General features: G+C 41.2%; 1 protein-coding gene across 1 annotated transcript; it reads right to left on the reverse strand.

Annotated features, from left to right (window-relative positions):
• Window positions 1-538: 538 nt before the first annotated feature.
• Window positions 539-13733, reverse strand: LOC145781346 (sialate:O-sulfotransferase 1-like). Its single transcript, XM_082593128.1, has 6 exons — window positions 13622-13733; window positions 4179-4360; window positions 3696-3894; window positions 3103-3347; window positions 2096-2299; window positions 539-897 (listed from the first exon to the last, which is right to left on the reverse strand). Exons 1-6 carry the CDS (start codon window positions 13693-13695, stop codon window positions 539-541), a joined length of 1263 nt encoding a protein of 420 aa, XP_082449254.1. The 5' UTR covers window positions 13696-13733.
• Window positions 13734-23538: the final 9805 nt, after the last annotated feature.

Here is a 23538-nt window from a genome sequence, read left to right on the forward strand (position 1 = left end):
TAGTGTAAAAATATCTCTATGTTTGAAAGTTTATAGCTGTCAGAAAATAATTATATTTGACATTTTACTGCACTGAAAAGGGTAAAAATTGGTCAATTTTATAAAATAATGGCAACGATAGAATAAAAACTTGATGTGATAGAGAAAATCTGAGTTCATTTTCGGATTCACCGCCCCAAAATTAGCCAAAATCAATTGTCAAAACCCAAACCTGAAAAAAAAAGTTGAAATTTGTAGACCAGTGTAATCCGTCTCTCAACAGGCAGTTATTCGCCTGTGGCTCATCGTTCCTTTTGTGTGTTTTAATTGTTTGTCACATGCTTTCACTTTACACCTCATGTGATGTGTTTCCCGCCGCATAAGTTACTCGTAATCATTCTTGTATCACTTGTTCAGTTTATGCTGTCTGCCTATGGTTCAACAAAGCAAACTCTCTATCAAAGCTTTTTTTTTAATGTTAGTCATTATGAAATGCGAACAAAGATTTTCACGTTTTATTTTGAATCTGTAAAACAAAAAAGAAGATTCAATTCTGCTCTTAAGCTTTTAAGTACTTTGAAAAATGAGAATTTAATTCCAATAGGCGCATTGCTTCGAGAATGTCATGGTTAATCTTGCTTTTCATAACTTGAGTAAATGGATCAAACGTCAATTTCATACTTTTTCTTTTAGTCTGCCCATTCAATCTTTGCCTGACGCAAAGCAACCTTTGGTTTAAATTGGCCACCTTTAAATCAGAATTTTTTGACATGAATTCTACCATTTCTTTTGTTTTCTTGATAGGTTCTTTCACAAGATCTTCAAAAAAAACCAACAGATATTCTTTTTTGCTCCCGACAACCCATTCGATGATACGGAGCCAATTGGAGTACCATTCCGCAACGTACTTCTTAAATTCTGAAACAACATTAAAATAACTTTTTAGAAGGAGCGATCTTTCTGGTGTCAGCACAAGGTTGACTACTCACTATAGAACAACGAGCATAGCGTTTTCTGGGATAAGAATTCAACTGACTGGCAAAAGCAGCGGTTGAGAACTTTTTAAGCATAAATTGGTGGTGCGATACTGATGATTCCAGCCAAGTAGGTGAAACACGTGTCTATCGCTGTCAATTCTTACTACACAATGCCATAGAAAGCTTGGCTGCATTCTTGCAATTGGGACATCGATACATACTGTACACATGGTTTTGCGTTAGTTTTACTATCACACATTGTTACATGGCGCATTGCAATCAATGTGTCGTGGCTGCATGCTCTGTGCGGCACGTCTCAAGGCAGGTTTCTCTTAAGCTGAAGCAACCAGCGCTTTGTATAAGAGTAACTAATACCAGTAGCCTATACCAGTATGTCTTAGTGTGGGTATAACTTCTATTATTACTGTTTCTCGGCAGTCGAGTGTAGCATGAATTCAGCGATAGACTGAGGCATGAGGCATGGGCGTCAATATCACACCACTAATTCATGCCACATAGTTCTCAACCGCTGCCTTTGTCAGTCGATTGTAGTCAGGTAGTACTGACGCCAGGAAGATCGCTCCTTCTCAACTGTTCTATTTTTACTGTTAGTCTTAAGTTTGGTTTCTGGTGTGGATGTCGTTGTTCTGCAGTTTTCCTCTGCGTTCTGTGTATGACTAAGTTTTGGTGTCAGACCAGTCAGCCTCTTTTCACGTTCTGATGGCGACGATTCGTTCTTTTCCATTGCCATAAACTGATATACAAGAAATACCTATGTGCCTCGTTCTCAGGTCATCTCCACCACTACATGTGTTCGGGATGTCGCTGTCATGATTACAGCTATGTATGAGCCGGTTGCTACTTACTGAGCCGCAACAACCCTATAATTTTTTTCAAGCAATCCGGAACCACCAGTTAGACAACTGACAAGACAGGCATATTTAGTAAGGCATATGGATGTCACATGTGGGTATTATTACCATAAAATACAAACTTTGCACAAACGCTGCTTATCAAGATTTATCTTTTCTGAAAATAGCAAGCCTGTTTAAAGTCATTTTCCTCAAATTTTGAAATTTTCCACCAAAAAGTGCACAGTTCTACGGAGTAGCTTAGTCTGTTGAATGATGCAAGCTTACCTATATACGTGTACACTTCCTGGTCTAAAACTTGTTTGTGGCTGTTGGTCATAAATCTGTTAAAGTCCGATGCCAGTGCCTCATATGGATTCCTTATAACCAGTATCGAAGCATTGTATTTTCTCATCGTGTTTCCATTTAAGTTCATATGATCCTTAACAAGGTATGCTGACTTCAAAGCTGTTTTGTATTCTCCCAAAAATCCTTCATTACATTAACAATAGAAAGCAGTTTTAGAAGAATGCAAAATAATTGTGACATTAAAGTAACAACCAATAACGTGTTTTCTTTGAAAGGCACTGACTTTAAAGACAGATGGGAAGAGGAAATGGGGACGTCCAATAACAACATGGAAGGAACAGGTGAAGAATGAGGCAGATAAAGTCAGACTGAAGGAAGACGATGCGATGGACAGAACGAGATAGAGAATAGAAGTGAAAGTAATTGCTGCAAGGAAAGGATCGGCCACCTCCACTAGTGGGGATAAAACCGAATTTGGATGATGATGATTAAAATAAACCAAAACAGTATAGATATGTAGCCAACAATTGTTATTTTCCACATAGGTTACTAAAGGAGTAGACAGTGATGTTCGCAGGATTTTCTCAAGGAGAGGCATTCGAAAAAAAAAATCGAATTGAAACGAAAGCGAATCGAAAAAACACCCATTTGCTAATAATAGCCAATAAGTCATGTTGTGTAAGATCAGTCTACCATACTCAGTTTGCATTGACAATAATTTTTTAGTTTCCAGCAATTAGTTTAGTCATTTGGACAAATTTTGCATTGAAAACAAAAAATGTGATACAACACTCTTGACGCCGCAGATAATGTTTAAAATAATGTAAAATAATGCAGAAAAATAAAACATTAAACAATCTGAAATGAGTGGATTCATAAACAACCCCTTGGGGGGTACGAGAGGTGGTTAGTACAGCCCTGGTACCTAAAACCACTCTTGAACAATTATCATGTTTGCACTACACAATTTGAAAGTTCTGACATACCTTGTGAAGCCAAACTTGGGTCGCCATATACGCTAGCCGTGTAAATACCAGTTGCTCTTTCTAGCAAATAACGAATCCATGTGTTTCCAGAGCCAGGAAAAGAAATCAAACCAATTTGTTTCAAAGAAGGAGAATGTAATAAAGATATATTATCACATCTTTCATCTTCCGCTAGAGTGCGATAAATAGCCACATTGTTTGATGGTTGGGAATGAAAGCGATTTTTGTTCCTTCTAGCAAATATTCTAAACAAAAAGCATATGATAAGGAAGAACAGGAGCAAGAAAGGAGCGGATATCAACTATCACAAAGAAACCGTCCATTTTTTGGTTATGTTTTGCGTTAAAAAGCGTAGCACTACAAGGAAGAATGAAAGAATCTGAAAAGAGGCCGACAGAGACTTAATTTCATAAATAGAGTCTAAAAAGTGACGCAAATTAAACCTACAAGCTTCACTGCTAACCATGGCCACTACGTTGGAGAGAAGTGACCGGAAAAAACGTGCATCCTATTACGGCGGGCACCTAGAAGAAAAATTATTGCATAAAGCCAATCTAACATTTCAAATTGTGTTTTTCACTCTGATAACTTACATTTTAGTGATTTTTCGGCAAGCACATATATTTTGTTTGTTGTATAGAGCAACAGCCTGCTTCAGAGCGCCACACAATATAATACACGTTTGGGGATTTTCAACCTTCTTTGGCAGAGGATCTTCATCATCAAACAAGCCAGAAATATCAAAATTCCGTAGAAGCATTGATTTAACAAATTCTTCCCCAGCAGACAAACCTAAAATTAGCATTTGCTCACAGCAGGCAACATTTTAATGCAACTTTACCTATCGTGCTTGAAAAAAGGATGAATGTGCTTTCACATAGCATAAAAACCTGTGTGGTAGAAATAATGTACGGAAAGAGAAAACTTTTATTCAAATGCATCGATTTGCGTAGGCCTACAAACATACTTGTTAAAGATGTTTAATCCGGTCGAATAAACAAATTCCACATATGGCAAATTAATACACATCAGCTTCAAAGCATATCCATTATTTATAACCTGTTTTCTATTCTCACCGCCTATCAATCGCTGGACATAATATGTATCAACACTTTTTACTCCTCCACACAACTTTTGAGAATCCCCATCGCATTGTACGTTGCATTCTGATGACAAAGGCTTGACATGCACAAAGTGGGATAACAATTTTGCACAGAAACAAGTGTCTCCATTTAGCAATCCCGCATTTGATCGCTTCCTGTAATCGCAAGATTAACTCCTTCCTTTGAATTTACAGACTTGTTTATAGACTGGTAGGCCTACTGCTATTTTGCATTCATCAAATGCTGGCATTTGCACAACAATCTAACCTCTTAGTGTTATTTATTAAGTAAGAATCGATTTCGCTATAGTAATAGCATCTTCAGCTAGCACATGTAAAAAAGAAAATTTGAAAATACGTAAAACGAACAAATAAAGCAAACTCCGATATTGTAAGTTAGCTTAACCTTCGTACATGACGACCTATAAACGCAAGCCTTTCCAACGTGCGAGCTTTACATTGGATTGGAGGCCGATCTGCTACGCTTGATTGCAGTCAGAATTGCTAGAGGCTAGACGGTATATCTTGATAGTTTGAGTGAAAAAGTGGTCACATACTTGATTACAAGCACAGGATTACAAGTGTCGAGGATGAAGAGAGTAAGGTGGCCAGTTTCTTTCTGCTCTTTTTCCTCAGCAATCATGCCCACCCAAATAGGTAGAGGTGAGCAGTGTTTTCAACAACCAGCTCAAGCCGGAGTCGAACCAGGTTTGCATTATTCGAAAGCCAATGCATTATCCGCTGCGCCATCCTACCGCATTTTGAGTAGCCTAGTAGGCTAATTAATAAATACAGTCTTTGTGTATATTTTTTGTGATTTTGGGTTACTTTTATGCTATTTTGACGATACAAGCATTGGGCTAGATTTTTGCACTTCGCCTATGTTGGAAATCTGGAAAGATTCCGTGCCCCAAAAATCATCCCAGACCAGGGTCCAAAAGTACCTGTAGAAATCTCCCTGTCAACGCTACTGTGTGAGCTTAAGCAACACATATTAAGTATAACTCTCTATTCAGCGGTAGGCCTACCTGGTGGATGAAATAACTCACAGACGACAACACTTCAACAATCGGAAACTTTACTCCAGATGTCAAACCAGGTCACCGGGACTGCGTCAGTGATTTGAAGCCTTACAAGTACGCGAAACTGTCAGAATTAAGCTCTCAAAAAAGCTTTCTCGGTCCGAGGATAAAGATTTCCACATAGAATCAAATCAGCCAGATAAAACATTTCAACAATTTTAATCATAAAAAAGAAGCATAATGTTAGAAACTCGACTCCCTTTCTTAAATGATTAAATTGTTTCACGCTCGGTTGATTTTCGAGCGCACGATATTCGCATTTTGCTGGTAGCTCTTTCTTTTTGCTTCGTCTATTGTGAAGGTAAGAGCTGCCATTTTTATTGTAATTGTTTCTCATAGTTTGTGTTTGTGTCTTATTGTGTCTTTAGTTGTATCATTATACTTTTGCTAACCTAGTGGTATTTGAAATAGAGTGGAGTATAGGGCAACTAGCACTTAAGCGACCAGACTTGGAGAAGTGATCTGCAATTCAGTTCAGGCAGTAGACGAAAACTTTGGCCACTTGTTGGCAACTCGTGGAGTTAACCTGTAGTTTAGGGTTTAAACTCTACATCATTACAATAAAATTTAGAAGCTTTTCCCTTTGGTGTAGTATTGTTTTTATATAGTAATTTTGTCGCTATAAAATTACAAAACTTTTTTATTTAGTAACTTTAGCTTGGTACCGTATGTGACATTCACCTGGTCTGTTAGTAAAAGGTAAGTTTTGTATGTGCTAAGTATTTGGATTGCACTAAGCAATTGTGTGTCAGTCCATACCATTGTCGTTTGTTTGTTGATTTGTAAGTTGGTTTAATTGTAATCATTTGTATAAGCTAATTTCTCTTGTAGCTTTCATTAATTGTTGTAGTTTTGTTATCTTGACAATAGTTAAAGTACCGTAGCCTTGTCAGTTTATAGGCTGCTGGTTAAACTACTTGTGGGTTATAATTATTGTGTTTACTAATTGTAAATTTACAGACATGAGTTCTGAGGCTAGTGGTTTTAATACTGTTAAACCTAATCATGAAGCTTCCAACCCTGACCTTGCTGCTCTTTTGATAAAGATGCAGCAAGAATTAAAACTATCTCGTGAGAGGGAGGCTGAAGCTAATCATAGGCAAGAACAATTGATGTCTCTGCTCAAGAGCAAATTAGGAAATGTGGAGGGAGACAGTTCATTACTGCCATTGAAAGGTGCTGTGGACCTAGGTCCCAGTGAACCATTTCATTCCAAACCCATAGGCCTAACTGAGTTTGAAAGCCCACTTAGTCGTCACCAATCTGACCTTTTGATTCTGGATGAAACTCCCAAGCAGGAGATGCATGAGGTTGATGACAATAAACCGTTTTTTGGGCCTATGTCACCTCGCCCTCCTCCAGGCTTTATTCTAGGGCAATCTTTTGGGCCTACGCTGCCAATCCAGCATAATGCTATGGCAGGTACTCGTATGGGGTCAGCGTATCAGCCCAGTCCCTATCAGCAACCCCAAGCATCGCTATCTCAGCTTACGCCACCTATGCATTCACCTCGAGCGTCGCTACCTCACACTCAGCATGCATATCCTATGCATTTGCATCAAGCACCTCCATCCCAGCATGCCCCACCAATGCATTTACCCAAACTCACGTTAAAGAAATTTAATGGAGATGTCTCCTTTTATAGTTCTTTTACGCAGGAGTTTTTTACATTTGTAGAGCCATACTGTCCAAATGACCATCATCGGTTGATGTACCTTCAAATGTATTTGGAAGGTGATGCATTTGACCTAATACAGGGCTGTTCATCTTACATGGACAAGAGCGATGGTTATCGCAAGGCTTGGAGCCTGTTAAATGGTAAGTATGGTAGTAACATGCGTTTGATGCAAAGGGCCAAGGATGAACTTACCAGGGGCCCTTCCATCCGTGAGAGTGATTCAGAACAATTGAGCCAGCTTGCCATTAAAATGAATAACTGTAGGTGCTTATTTGAAAGCAAAGGTATTTTAACTGAGCTCAATGGTTCTGAATTATTACATAAAATTCTAACTCGACTGCCATTAAAGGTTCGAGAGCAATTTTCGATTCTGTCTCATGCTAGAGAAAAGGCTAACATGAGACCATGTTTCTCTGACCTAATCGATATTGTGGAAGATGCAGCCTCATATGCACAAACAGAATGGGCACAGCAAGTCTTCCATCTCAAGGAAAAGAGGAATGACTCAGACGTTCGAACCAGAGATGGCAAGGATCGGCGTTACAGGTTTAAGACTTTGGCTGTGAATGACGACGTTAAGGTAAGTAACCCGTCTATATTGTGTAAGTTTTGCAGTAAATCACATCAGCTGTGGGTTTGTGCTACCTTTCTGGAGGAAACAGCAGAGGACCGTCATAGGTTTGTAAAGGAAAGTAAACTCTGTTTCAATTGCTTGAAACCTGGTCATACCGTAGCTGACTGTTCATTCAAAAAGTCATGCAAAATTTGTAATAAAAGGCACAATTCCTTGCTCCACTTAAGACCTAAACAAGGCGACTTGTCAAAAAGGGAAGTTGTAGCCATGACGCGTAAAAGCTCAGGTCGCAAGGGTGCTGCTATGCTTAACATTGTCCCTGTAAAAGTGTGGGAAGAAGGCTCAAACTCATTCGTTACCACATATGCTATGTTGGACACAGGCTCGACAACATGCCTGTGTAGCACAAGCCTGGTTCGTAAATTAAAATTGCAAACAAAAAGGGATGATATTGAGCTGCAAGGCATTAGTGGGGTAAGCAAGTGTGGAATAAGTGCAGGGAAGTTGTGTGTTCAGGGAATAAATGAGGATCAATCTTTTAGAATTCCTTCGTGTAGAGTGCTAAGAGAGTTGCCTCATTTGGAAGATAACATCCCTGGTGCCAATTTGTTGAAAGGTTATCCTCACTTGGCAGATGTAAACCTTCCCCAATTGCAGTCAAAAAAGGTAGAGTTGCTAATAGGGGCTAATGCTCATGAGATGTTTAGAACGTCTGAGCAAAGGTATGGTCAGTTTGGGCAGCCATTTGCGCTACATACCGCTCTAGGATGGACTATTTTTGGGTCAGACTACGAGTCGGTATCAGACGCAAATGGTGTTTGCTCGACATGCTTGTTTGTTAAGTCGTCACCTGCTGACAGCTCATGTCAGCAGATAATTAACATTTTAAATCAGGATTTTCAGGACATCGATGAACCCCAAATAGGTGCGCCCTCTTTGAATGACCGGCAAGCACTGAAGGTTATGGAACACACCATTCGCAAGCAAGGAGACCACTATGAGATGGAACTGCCATGGAAGGAGAATGCGACACTGCCTAACAACCGACTTGTGGCAGAAAAGCGTCTTGGAGGTCTGAAACGTAAGTTAAGTGCAAATCCGGATTTGCACAGTAAGTATTGCGAGAAAGTTAATGATTACATTCAAAGTGGTTATGCTAGTCGTGTGCCTGATGATAAATTACAGTGTTCGGATACCGTCTGGTACCTGCCTCACCATTGCACCGGAAAAAAGTTCCGTGTAGTATTTGACTGTGCCGCTAAGTTTCAAAACGTTTCCTTAAATGATAAACTCTTACAGGGGCCAGACCTCAACAATAATTTAACTGGTGTTTTGTTGCGATTCAGGCAAGGTAATGTCGCTGTAGCAGCAGACATAAAGGCCATGTTTCACCAGGTCTTTGTGTCTGAGAAGGACAGAGATGCCCTTCGATTTTTGTGGTGGCCGGATGGAGATATGAGCCAGACCCCGGTCGACTACAGGATGAACGTTCTGGTCTTTGGAGCTACATGCTCTCCGAGTTGTGCTGCGTTTGCCCTCAAGAAAACTGCCAGTGACAACGTAACTGCAGCTACTGAGGAAGTATTACAAACTGTAGATAAAAATTTTTATGTAGATGACCTTCTTAAGTCGTACAACACTTCCCAAGAAGCTGTCACAGCAGTTACCCAATTAAAAGGACTTTTGGCCAGTGGTGGGTTTAACCTTACCAAATTTCTTTCAAATAGGGTTGACGTAATGAGCTCTATTCCAGAAGCAGATCGAGCGTCGTCGGTGTTGGACCTGAGTCTGCATGACTTACCGACGGAGCAGGCCTTGGGTGTCTATTGGAACATCTCGTCGGATTGTTTTTCGGTAAAGGTGAACATAGAACAAAAACCATTTACTAGAAGAGGTCTGCTGTCTATGGTTAGCCAGGTGTATGATGTCCTGGGGTTTGTGCAGCCCTTTATCCTGCCAGCCCGTAAGCTTTTGCAGGAAGCGTGTCAGAGCGGAACGGAATGGGATGATCCACTCGAGGAGTCGCGAAGACAGACGTGGGAGGCTTGGCTGAATGGACTTCCTCATCTTGGTGGTATTTCCATCCATCGAAGCCTCAAACGTCAGGAGCAGGTAATCAGCCATGTTGGATTGCACGTATTTAGTGATGCCAGCGGCATAGGCTACGGTGTTGCATGCTACATTCGTATTGTATATGCCAACGGTCACATTGACAACATGTTTTGTATGGGAAAGTCCCGTGTCGCCCCTCTCAAGCCGGTAACCATCCCGCGTCTAGAATTGACCGCCGCCACCATCGCCGTAAAGTTGTGTTCGTTCATTTGTCGCGAAATGGACTTCAATTTTGATAGCGTAGTTTTGTGGACAGACGCGACTATAGTGCTTCAGTATATTAACAATGTTTCCACCCGTTTTCAAACTTTTGTGGCCAACCGCCTGCAACAAATTCACGCACATACTGTACCTCGTCAGTGGCGCCATGTTCCTACTGAAGAAAACCCCGCTGATATTGCATCACGTGGGTTAATGCCTGACAAGGCTGATGTTGCTGACTTGTGGTTCAAGGGGCCGCCATTTTTACTTAAACCCGAGGCTAGTTGGCCTCAACAACCGAATTGCATCAAGGACCTTACCTCGGATGATCCGGAGTTGAAAAAGACAAACATCTGCGCCATCGTCACATCTCCCGTGAGCTATCTGCATGAGCTGCTAGCGCGCTGCTCTAAGTACAAGACCGCACAACGACTAACCGCCTGGTGGTTGAAATGGAAGCAATTCATGAAATGGAAGTATTTGCAGGGTTTCTCGCCTCCGGTTGTAGGACGTCTCACCGTGGATGAACTGAAAAACGCAACTATAGCAATCTTACAGCAAGTTCAATGGGACGCCTTTCATGACGCCATGCGTGCGTTGCCAAACGTATCCGATTGTACGTCACCAGAAAGACTACACTCCGACCAAGAAATGCGAAACGCCAGCTACTTCCAGGAGTTGCGTCAACTAAGCCCTTTTGTTCTCAACGGAATCATGCGTTCGGATGGGCGTTTACAACATTCAGCTCTCCCTTTTCGAACCAAACATCCAATCATTCTTCCGAGCAAGCATCGAATAACTGACATGATAATTCAGGACCACCATGAGAAGGAAGGCCACAGTGGAGTGTCTCATGTCCTGAATTCGATTCGTAAACAGTTCTGGATACTGCGCGGACGAGCAGCCGTGCGAAGAGTGCTTCATTCCTGCTTTAAGTGCCGCCTTTATAATAGCAGTACTGGAAGTCAACGCATGGCAAGTCTTCCCGAGGCCAGGGTCACAGCTGGAAACCCACCCTTTGCTGCGACAGGTGTGGATCTGATGGGTCCGCTCGTTGTAAGGCTTGGCAGAAGTGACGTAAAGAGGTACGTCGTCGTTTTTACCTGTATGGCAACTAGGGCCGTCCACCTAGAAATCGCCCAGTCGCTGGAGGCCTCCGCTTTCATCCAGTCCTTTCGTCGGTTCACCAGCAGAAGACAAAAACCAAAGCTAATGTTCAGTGACAACGGCACGAATTTCAAAGGCGCCGAACGAGAGCTGAATGACGGTATCAAAGCTTGGAACGGCCACCAGTTTCAGGAGGCAATGCTCCAGGACAATATCGAGTGGTCGTTTAATGTTCCGACTTGTTCCCACGCAGGTGGCGTTTGGGAAAGAATGATTCGTAGCATTCGAAAAATCATGCGTGCTGTTGTTGGTGAAGCCACTCTCGACGACTTCGATTTGCTTACCCTGGTAACCGAAATTGAATCGATCCTTAACAACCGTCCAATAACAGACGTGTCCACAGATCCCAGAGACTTAAGTGCCTTAACTCCATCAATGTTGTTAACCGGCTCTATCGACGACTCATTGCCGCCGGACGTTTTTATGAAGAGTGATCGATACAAGCGGTCGTGGCGTAAGACGCAATACCTAGCAGAAATGTTCTGGAGCCGTTGGATGAGTGAGTACCTTCCCTTGCTGCAGCCTAGGCAGAAGTGGTGGGGTACTTCACCCAACCTTGAACCAGGTGATCTCGTGCTACTGATGGACAACAACGCTAAAAGGGGCACCTGGCCTAAAGCCATCGTTGAAGAATGCTTTCCCGACAAGGACGGTCTTGTGCGGAGGGTCCGCGTGCGAACAGCGGATGCAGTGCTCATGAGGGATATCAGGAAGATCTGTCTGCTCGAGGGACATTTGCAAGACTATGTTTGAAATTGTCTGTTGCAGGACTGTAAAACCGACTTTGACTAATTTTGTAGTAGGCCTACCTTGTGGCCTTTCATCGGCGTTTTATCTCAAAGGCCCTTTTTTTTCTCTTTTATTATTGTTGACTTGTTTAGTATTCTGTAGTAGGTTAGTTGTTTACGGTGGTGGCGGTGACAACATTGTTATTTTGTTTATCTATTGTTAGTTTGTTACACTAACTAGTAACACTTTATTTACGGTAATGTTGATCAGGTGCCAATTAACGTCGCCTTTTAAATTCTTGTCTTATGACCTTGGAGATTTCACTCAACATTACAACCATGTTTGATATTGGGTGAAGCATATCTGCGTAGTATCTCATGTCAGTTGTCTTGTTTTGCCGCCTTGGCCTTGTGTTAACTGATGAGCATCACAACTGATGAAGTAACATTTGCTGGTACCTGTACGTCCTCAGGTTGGTACGCTCATTGATGAATTTTTTGGCCACCATTCTCGGCTGTGTCATGCGCTGCTTTTGCATGCTCGGACACAGGTGAGAATGGTCGCATAATGTGCATGTTTGTGTCATGACCTCATGTAGGTTAGAAACTTGTGTTGTATTTTCGTATTACGGTTGTGTGGTATTGATTTTAACTGGATTATCACTCATGCCTATTCAGGATTCGATTGCTAACTAGTTCTGTAATGTGACTTAGTATCAAAAATCTGTTTAAAATCTATTTTAATAATTTGTTATTGCTTTCGAGAACGCTTCATTCAGTTAATCTGGCTAATTACTTCTGACATTATCTCAGCTATTGTTTATCTCCGGTTTTGTGGTTGTTTCTCAGTTTTATTGTAGCTACAGTGCTTCTCAGTTGTAGCGTGACTGAAGGCTTCACTCAACATTAGAATGACGTTTTAATCTTGAGTGAAACGACTACGTAATATTATATTCCAGTCACTGTTGCAATGTGTTGCATGCCTGTATTGGTGTTTATTTGTGTGGAAGCTCGTTATCGATTCAGCTCGACGTTGCTGTGGCATGTGAGAATTTCGTATACTGATAGCCAATGTGTAATGTGCTGGTCTCTATTTTCCACTGTATCACTCGCTGCCTCGGCATGCTCTGATACCGCTGACAATGGTGACAAGTTATGCGTGTTTTCAATTTTATGTCTTCAGCCAAAGTGGCTTAAGTTTGTTACATGTAGCCTACTTTACCTTGAAGTTGTGCATTGTGACATTGAAGTCTAGCGTCAGCTTTCCAATCCGTCGATGTCGTTACTCCTTAGAGCCTTATTGTGTATAGAATTGTAACATGATTCCTTGTGTATTTCATTCTATTCATACGCATTTTTCTGTTAGTTGACCGCTTTGGTCAGGCTTGAATTTCTGATGTCAGGATATGTTATGTTACGATCACCCAGTACATTATGTTAAGTCTCGTCTATTTCACAAAGTAGAAAATGTCATACGCATTTTCGGGGCCGGTATGTTAGAAACTCGACTCCCTTTCTTAAATGATTAAATTGTTTCACGCTCGGTTGATTTTCGAGCGCACGATATTCGCATTTTGCTGGTAGCTCTTTCTTTTTGCTTCGTCTATTGTGAAGGTAAGAGCTGCCATTTTTATTGTAATTGTTTCTCATAGTTTGTGTTTGTGTCTTATTGTGTCTTTAGTTGTATCATTATACTTTTGCTAACCTAGTGGTATTTGAAATAGAGTGGAGTATAGGGCAACTAGCACTTAAGCGACCAGACTTGGAGAAGTGATCTGCAATTCAGTTCAGGCAGTAGACGAAAACTTTGGCCACTTGTTGGCAACTCGTGGAGTTAACCTGTAGTTTAGGGTTTAAACTCTACACATAACACACCTCGAAAAGCAGTGCATCAGACACATTTCTACAGTCATTGATTGGCTTTGGGTAATTATAGCTGTCTTGCCCATAAGTTCCGCCAACACGAAGCATCCATAATGTGTAGCTACAGCAAACAATAGCAGAGAATAAAGTGATTAAAAAAGATTTTTTCAAATATATTTTTAGCTGCAATGCAAGAGTGTGAATATTTTTGACTATTCTACTGCAAGTTTTTTTTTTTTATATAGGGTTAGGGTTAGGGCAATACGTAGGCCTACAACAACTAAGTGTTCTGGTCTTTCGTTATTGAAATGCAACATATTTGTCTACAGGGTACAAACGTCTGATTTCATTACTCACATGGCAATCCAATCAAACCAGCGCCTTAGTAGGCCTACTCTTTACCTCCATTACATTATTTTCTCAGTATAAATTGCGTGGCTTTAAACATCACTTTAGATGAGTCTATACTACCAGCTCAGTGGCCGAGTGGTTTCTGGTAGATCTAAGGTTGATTCCAGGTCGGGTCAAACCAAAGACTTTAAAACCGGTAGGCCTACCGATTGTGTTCTTTCTCACATAACGCAGTGAAAATAAGTTGGGTAATAATGTGATGACATCGTAAACTTGATATAAAATTAAAAATGTGTCCTGTCGTTAAAAGACCTAATCTGTCGTTAAAGCGACAATAAATAAAACTATAACAATATTATTGTTATTAAGTGCAAGGGCGCCGGAACGGTTTTTGACTGGGGGAGGGGGCAGCATTATGAAAAAAGGGCACTTTTGTTGCTGAAAGGCCAATTTTTTTTAAAGTTTTAAGATAAGATAGGCTATAGCCAGTGGCGGCTCGTGGTCTCAAAATATGGGGGGGCTGCATCAACCATAGTAGGCTAACCTAATGTAATAATAAACCTGTACCGGACTGAGTTATAAATGCACTGAGTTAGGGTTAGTAACACAGTAACATGTTCTTTTAATTGGCTGTCGTTTAATGTTTTTATCATTGAAAGTAAACTTTTGATAATGGCTTGAATTTGGTCAAGTTTAGGTGGCCACCAGATGGAGCTAGTATTATTATGGGACTTGGTATTAACTTAGTTGGTTAGATCTATGCTTGTGCTTTCCAACGATGGTAAATCTGTTGAAATTGAACAAGAAATGGAAGACAATTTCCTTCAGGTGTTTTTCATTGCATTTCCACCCCGTACTTCCTCCTTTATAATAGTCCATTCCAACCTGTGTGACGTAGAAAACGTCATCATTCAGTTGTTGACCAACAGGGCGAATTGTGAAAGAGCACCAATAATTACAGTAATTGGCTTTACTTCACATCAAAACTAGTCTGTTTCAGTGACTTCTCAAAACACAGATCAAGTAAAGTAATCTACGATCCCTTCACCTAATCACCGATAGCTTCCACACGCTTACCCTAAAGATTTACGAGAACCAAAGTTGGAATCCCTGACCAGGGTCTGTTCTATTTGCAGTCCCTACAGCGCTTGTTCAGTGATGCTAGAAAACTTTTTTCTGAAAAACCTACGTCATAAAAAAAAAGAACAAGCAATACAGGACCTGCAAAATGGTAGGCACTTTAACATGCAGATATCCAATCCACCACGAACCAACCAGATGTTACGTTGTCTGTCCAATTGTGACCATTCCAGCATTCAGCCACAGACTTGATTATTACTTTGAACTTTGTTCGGTAATTACACAAGAAAAAAGAGCTATAGCAGTGGTGAGAATCAAACCCACGTCAATGAAATGACTAGCCTACCACCGCCCTAACCCAATGCGCCAAGCCAACCGATGGCAAAGCGATGACTTAATTTAGCTAGAATTTGCGTTTTTCCTTTGTTCTTTCTCAACGCAACCTTGATGACGTCATGAACAGCGTAGCTTCTGATTGGTTCGTGCTGGATTGGATATCTGCATGTTAAAGTGCCTACCCTGCAAAATTTGCAGACCCAGAGTTGCCAATTAATTTTTGTAATACAAATTTTTTTTTTGATTACAAAAAAAAATTACTATTAAGAGTTTTTTAATTCTTCAAGCGAATTAAATTAAAAAAAACATGGCAAAGCTATCTATATGTGATATAATTCACTTATGCACAAACATGTTGGGGGGGCTGCAGTCCCGCAGTCCCTTATGACGAGCCGCCACTGGCTATAGCGATAGTGCTCATCTATCAGCTCATCGAGTAATGATACACGAGTCCGGTATAGGCTACAAAGAACAATGGCAAGGAAGGGCATCATGCTATGATATAATGATGTAGGCTAACCTACTGTGATACAGAATTCTGTATCGTGTTATATTATTTTGAATCAGAAATGAAAGATTATAAAATTTAGGCTAAAAGCGAATAGCTGAAATTGTTATATCGTATTGCAAAACGTGCAGTAGCTTACATGACCTTAAAACGGCACCATTGCTTCACCTCTCGGCCCCCATCCACAGAAAACTTAAAGGCATCCGCCCCCCTGCCCCCCGCTTTCGGCGCCCCTGATTAAGTGAGTCTACTACTGTAGTGCAATCGACTACAAGCCTAGTAAAAATACAACACTAAGAACAAAGGGTAGCCTATAGGTACGATACGCTACAACTACAACCTTTTTCGCAGTATTTCAGCTTTTTATGTTGTTTATCACGGCCTTTTCTAAACCTTATCGGACGAAGAAGCTGTTTTGAAAATTTAATCTTGGCAGTTTCGCATAGTCTACTTGTAGAAGCTTTGAACCACTGACGCAAGCCCGGTTACCGAGATTGACTGAGTGAAATTTCCGCTTGATAAAGAGTTGTCTATACGGTACATTATTCCATCCACTTAGTGCCGCAAAATGAAAGCAGTCCTGGGAATGCGTTGCTCAAGCGAACACCACAGGGCCAAACCATCGTTGCCTGATGTTTTGGTTTAGTGGTGTATAATGTTGGACGCTTAGCCAACTGAGTTATCGATCGGAGTGAACTGGTTGTAGTCTGTGAAACTGTCGTTTCATAGCAAATAGACTACAGCACACGAACGCAGAAAAGCTTTCAGCTAATTGCTTTCATCACTGCTTTTCTGTAGTTTGCTGTAACTTTTTCCCACAGTCCACTGCCAGCATAGCGATACTGATACAAAAAAAAAAAATGAAATAAGAAAAAGAACTCTAGCAGAAAAAAAGTTGAACAAGTTTCCATGATATGACTCATAAGAAATCAAAAAAATTTTCGTATTACGTAAAATTTTTTTTTGCAGATTTCAACTTCCTTTGAACGAAAAAAAGCGCAATTGCAAAATATACGCAAAAACTTTTAAGATGACGACAATCGAGAAATTTTTGAATATAAATAATAATTAGCTTACTTCACAATGTAGATATTAACGACCTGTTTTAGCTTGATGCTGCGAGTTCGCTGTGGTAGGCCTATAATAGCGAATTGGACTAGCTTTCGGAGCAGCCGTGGCCGAGTGGTTAGCGCGTTGGGCTCGCAGGCGAGAGCCTGCATGTTCGACTCCAGCCACCCGCACTAGCTGTTGTTTCTCTGGGCAAGAAACTTAACGATAATTGCCTCTACCTAGTGATCGATTTCGAGTAATGGGTAGTAGCCTACCAAATTTAAGTCATAAGTAGAGTAGACAACCGGAAACTGACATTGCCGTCGGCTGCAGCGTGGGTCAGGTGTATGTCGGAAGGCGTACATCGATGCATAGCGCTCAAGTCCGCTTTCCCGCAATGCAGGATAAAGATAAACAAACAAACAAACACAGTTCCCTATAGCTTCGTCATAACTCATGATCAGGGAACTGTGTTCCGAAAGCTAGTGCAATTCGCTATTACCACAGCGAACTCGCAGCATCAGGCTAAAACAAATCGTTAATATCTACATCGTGAAGTAAGCAACGATCATAGCCTACTGCTAAAAGCGAACTCAATCTATTAACTATATAATTAGGTTAACTACCGGTACCTTCAATATGAATGGATGTTTGTAAAGAGTTCATCTCAGATGCACTGTAGAAAAACAAAATATGAATTTTACTAGACAGTTTTCTTTCTTCCAAACCCTTCCTTAAACTTGGTTTAGATTTTAGAATGACAAAACAAATACAGACCGCAGAAGATAGACTACGACGACGACATAAAAAACTAGAAGATAACCATTGTAATGAAACAAAAATATCTTAAACGAGAGGCCGGCAGTCTGTTCATATTAAAAGATGTGAGAGTAATCTTGATCAGGCTCAATGTCAGCTTCCACAACTTCAGATGTTCTACGATTAGGACCATATCGGCTGTAAGTACTTTCTTCTACCATAAATCAGTTCTTGTAAGAGTGGTTTCAAATCATTGGCATAGCTCTAATGACGTGACATAGTTTTAGGCATATCAATGATGTGCTGTAAATGTTGAAGAGCAATGGTGATGACTGCATGATCCTTTGCTCCATAAGCTGAAGCATATATATAGGTTGGACAACACAGGCTGGATACACAACACATAGACTAGGGCATAAATACATAGGCTGGTACATAATTACATGGTTTTGCTTCACAGCTGGGGCAAATTCTTTTTACAGTTGTTGTTACGTGACTTTTTAATTTTTCATATAACGCAATAAGTCCATTTTTCTGTATCTGATTTGTTTGCTCAAATAGAGCACTTAAAAGTTGGCATATGTCCGTTTTTTTCCCGCTTTCCCATACAATCCAACTCCACAACACTGATTATAGCATTCTTTAAGTTAGCATTTAGCTCCATCAACCATACACTACCCAAAACCTGGAGATGAGCTGACGTCATAACCATACTAAAGCCCAACAAGCCCCTGGATGACGCTAGGAGCTATACGGTCCTATCTCACTCCTATGCATTCCCTATAAAATCCTCGAACGGCTCATCCACACCCGAGTCGATCTAATCATCGACCAACTCTTACCACCAGAGCAAGCAGGATGACGCCGTGGCCGATCAACTGTAGAACAGGTCACTTGCATGAGCCAAGACATAAAGGATTGTTTTGAGGAAAAGAAAAAGAGTGGTACCGTGTTCATTGATCTCACTGCAGCATGTGGCACCTCGGCCTGGCCTGCATACTTCTTCACCTTCTTCCAGAATGGCACATGATCAGAATGATTATGGAGCTTGTGTACAACCGCAGTTTCACCCTCACCACCGGACTCGGACGAAGAAGCAGGTCAAGACGTCTCACGAACGGTGTTCCTCAGGGATCCGTCCTGGCTACACTTCTTTTTAATGTGTAGCCTACATCCATAACCTTTCGCCAATAACATCTAAGCTGTATGCCTATGCCGACGACCTGGCTATGGTGCATAACGCTTCGGAATGGTCTCCACTGAAAAGGACCCTAACTCAAGATATGGCTAAGATGTCAGGCTACCTCCACAAGTGGAGACCAAAGCTCAGTAAATCTAAAACGGTGTCGACCGCTTTCCACCTAAACATTAAATAACAAGGAAGCAAAGCGTGAGCTGAACATCAATATCGATGGAAACGTCCTGCCTTTTACCCCCACACCAGTCTACCTCGGTGTTAGTTTGGACAGGACTCTCACGTACCGACACCACTTGGGACCACTCCGCAAGAAAGTAACATCACGCGTTGCCCTTATTCGTCGACTGACACGACAGGGACGAGCTGGGGTGCGACAGCAACAAATCTGCGCACCACAACCCTGGCTATTGTCCATTCCACCGCGGAGTGCTGCGCCCCTGTAGGCCTGTATGGTTCTCGTAGAGCTGCCTCATTCTCACTGGATCGCCGGTCACTGGAGCCACACCATGCGTTCCACAGCTACATCACCAGACAGGCAATAAAGAAACGCCTCAAATCGGGAAGCTCTTTGTTGCTCAAGCACAATCCTTGCTGGACCACAACACCAGTGCCTCATCCTGGATCGCTAACACCTGGCAAGAGGAGTGGATACACAACACTTCCAGACTCCACACCTTTTTCCCCCGACGCTGGACCCATGCAACCAGGAAAGGAGCTCAGTCGACCTACCTGGGTACGGTACGGCTGAACCGCCTCCGCACGGGTGTTGGGCGCTTCGCATCCTTGATGCACAGATGGGGCCTATCAACATCTACGGCATGCAACTGTGGTGCAGAGGAACAGACAGCAGACCACATCCTCTACAACTGCCCGACGTTTACTCCACCAAAGGCAGTTGGTCTGCCAACGCTGGAGGACTCTTCAATCAAGTGGCTGCTCAAAGAATGCCCGGACATTTGACCTCGATGAAACGTAGTCCAAAAATCAACCTCTCATACGAAAGAAGAACCATACATAATTTATAACGAAGTGTATATTTTTCGACGGTAGCTGCTATGGTTACGATCAAAAAACATTTTTTCGTAGCAAGTGTTGCCAGAGCTAGCATTGGGTTTAAGATAAAATCAAGGGTAAGGATTTTTCTCTGCTCGAGATTTAAAATTTTCTTAAATACAAGTTTTTGTCTTCAATGACTTTTAACTTCTCTCAAATTACGGCAGAATTCCTTATCTGGCAACACTTGTGGGAAAAATAGCCACAACCAGTTTATAAATAAGGTGACCTACTGACCTAGAAAAAGACAAAAACAGCACAAAATTTGATTTGCAAAGTTCTGCGTTTTTGGAGGTCACTTTGTAATTAAGGTCTGAGCTTACTTTAATTCTTTGAAGTTGTGAAAAACGCGGCGAGGATACTCCAATTCCACAGGACTAATCTTGAAGCCAGGTGTGTATAAAAACGCAAAGAAAATCAGAAAGCATGCAGCAATGCAAGCACCCAACTTGCAAATTTTTAGCATTTTTCAATCAGCATAGCGTAAGTTGTTGTGACTTGATTGTATGATACAACAATTCAATTTATTTTTCTTTGTCCAAAAACAACAGCAATGATAAAGTTACAAATAGTGTACAGGAACAAAAGGTGGCAAAACAACAGAAGTTTAAAACGTGCATGCGATGCAGATTTATAGGGTACGTAGATGAAAGTAAATTGAGCACTTGATGGCCGTTTCCTCCTCTACAAATGGGTGGCCGACTTTTTAACCAAACGCACCTTATCTGGTAAACAATAATTGGATTTTCAGCTTACTTAGTCTCAGCTGCAGTCGGTTTTGCTTCTGAAAGTCTAGATACAATCAACTATCGCTGGTAGCCTACCTGGTAATAAGCTTTTAAGTTAAGTAACATCGACCCCTTTAAAACTGTGACAAACATTTTTAAAATTAAGCTTAATGAGTTACTGTCTTCTGGTGGTAAATGAATTGACAACCACTGATGGCTCTTTGCTCATCCTGATTGTACCTGCTAGCACGCAACGTACTGTTTCATTCTTTCATACCGTTCACACGGCATTAGCCTATCGAAACAAATAAATTGTCATAATCACTGTTCAGGGTCAAAATGATTTCAGTTCCAACTTTGTGTTGCCACACGTTTACGAGTGTTGTTTTAAACACAGCACTAAAATTGCCCAAATGCACCACTAAATGCAATAAATTACCTTAACTAAATTACCATTACACTGCAATAAATTACCTTACTTTAATGAGTTAAAACCATAGTTTATAAACCACTTATATACATTTCATTTAAAACACTGGCGTAACTGAAAAACATAATTTTTTTTGCTTTATATTATACGATTTTATTTTTCGTCATTGAGGTGTGGGGAACGAAAAAGATAGTGCTAGCTACAATAATTAGGTGGTGAAATATTGCAGCATCTTCAACAATGTTGTATGTGTCTATAAAAGAGAAAATTTTTAAAACCGCTAAGGTTTCCCATCACAATTTTTTGTTGATGGACATTTAAATTATTTAAATTTTCCCAAATTGGAAAAAAATCCATCTGGCAACACTCTCAAAAAAGGATATTGTGCTTTGGGTTCAAGCAAATTTAAAGGTTTAGATCAGTGGTTCCCAACCTGGGGGTAAATTACCCCCGGGGGGTAATTTGCTTATTTTTTGGGGGTAACGAGACCCTATTTGGAAACAATGAAGGTTGTGAACTTTACAGTATAAAAGCGAATGAATTGAACAACCGTCTTTTTAAGGAACTGTGCAAGAAGATGGGAAAAAGATACGAAGCATTACTGTACCGCACAGAAGCACGGTGGCTGTTTCGTAGCAAAGTGATAACCCGCCTGGTCGAATTTCGTGAGGCTGTCCATGTTTTTCTGGTAGAAAAGAAGTCCGACTTAGCTGAATACTTCTCTAACCAGCAGTGGGTGCAACCTGCCTGATATCTTTGGTGAATTGAACAAAGGCAATCTTTTAATTCTAGGCAAGAATGTAGCCTAACTGTGATCGACACCAAAGTAGCCGTATAGCAGTAGCCCATTTATCACGAAGGTTAAGTTGCAAGCGAGTTGGAAGAGGCACAGTGGCGCAGTTTCAAACACTCGACAAGTCGTCGTGTAGGCTACCTCGAAGGTAATGGACTTGACTTGACATTGACAGCGGCATTGAAGGAGGACATAGCTGACCACTTAGGCCAGCTAGCCAAGAAGATAGACAACTATACTTTCCGAATTTGGACGCGGCTAGTCTCCAATGGTGCACTGAGCTCTTCACGTGATGACAGCCAGGCGGATGATGACGACTTTTTGGCCAAAGAAGAATTTATCACTCTCCGAATGAACGAAGCGCTGAAACTTGAACTCTTCTGGATTGGCAGACTCCAGAACGCACCAACATTAGCGACACGGGCATTAAATTGGTTAGTTTCCGCCCCGATAGCTCAAGTGGTTAGCGCGTCACTTCTGGAACGAAGAAGCTTCAAGATCAAGCGGCGCTGGTTCGACTCTCGGGGTGTGCTCTTGAGCAACGCACGTTAAGGACTGCTCTCCATTCAGCAGCATCTAATGGATGGAATAGTTCCCCGGCAACAAGACTTGAACAACCGGAAACTTCACTCTGTCAATCTCGGTAACCGGCCTGCGTCAGTGATTCAAAGCGTTCAAAGCCTCTACAAGTATGCGAAACTGCCAGGATTAAGCTCTGCAAGAAGCTTTCCCAGTCCGAGGATAAAGATTCAAGCAATCAATCAAATTTCCTGACATCTTTTTTAACAACGTATCGCTGTGAACAAGGATTTTCACTGTCTTGGGAATGAAGACAAAAAAGCGCAATCGCCAGGATGTCAAAAATGACGCAAGAATCGCCCTCAGCACCACAAAGCCCAGGATCACAAAGCTGGCGGCTGAAGTCCAGGCCCAAATTCGCATTAAATGTTTACCACACATTGTTATCTTGTATTCAGTATTGCATTGTACATTGAAATACATAGCAATAAACACCTTTGTTTTTGAAAATTGATCTTGGGGGTAATTGGCTCACTTCAGGGTGGAGATTAGGGTAACAGCCAAAAAAGGTTGGGAACCACTGGTGTAGATGTTTAATGATGTAACAAAGCTCTATTTAATCAAACATCTTTCGAGTTACTGTAGGTGATTTTGTTTTGTTATGAAGCAAATATTTTTCAGCGAGAGAATCGTAGTTAGCAGAAGAATTTCAACAATAACAATATAGAACTTCACAATCAAAGAATGTGGGAATGTTGACAAAGTTTGTAGTCGTTTGATGTTTTAAAGTTCGAATCCTGAATATTATCAGGCAAAAATAAATACAGTAGTTTTTCTTGTCGCGTATTTTTTTTGCCTAAAACGTTTTGATAATAATAATAATATTTATTTGCATCAGACAAAGCTGTCCATATCCAAAACAATGTGCATGCATCGCGCTTTTTCGCAACTGTCCTTTTATCTGCGAAGAAGGAGGCGTTCTTCCTGGCTATCAGCGTAAGGCTGAGCACTTCCAGTACAGCGAGCAGTTGCGATTCGCTAACCATAACGGTGTTGCTTCCACGCTAGCCATTTTAGACCATCCAATCTACGGTGACATTTGAACATTTTAATACCGTAATAAT

Source organism: Aplidium turbinatum, chromosome 12, assembly GCF_918807975.1.
Source record: "Aplidium turbinatum chromosome 12, kaAplTurb1.1, whole genome shotgun sequence".
In the NCBI taxonomy this organism is placed as follows: Eukaryota; Metazoa; Chordata; class Ascidiacea; order Aplousobranchia; family Polyclinidae; genus Aplidium; species Aplidium turbinatum.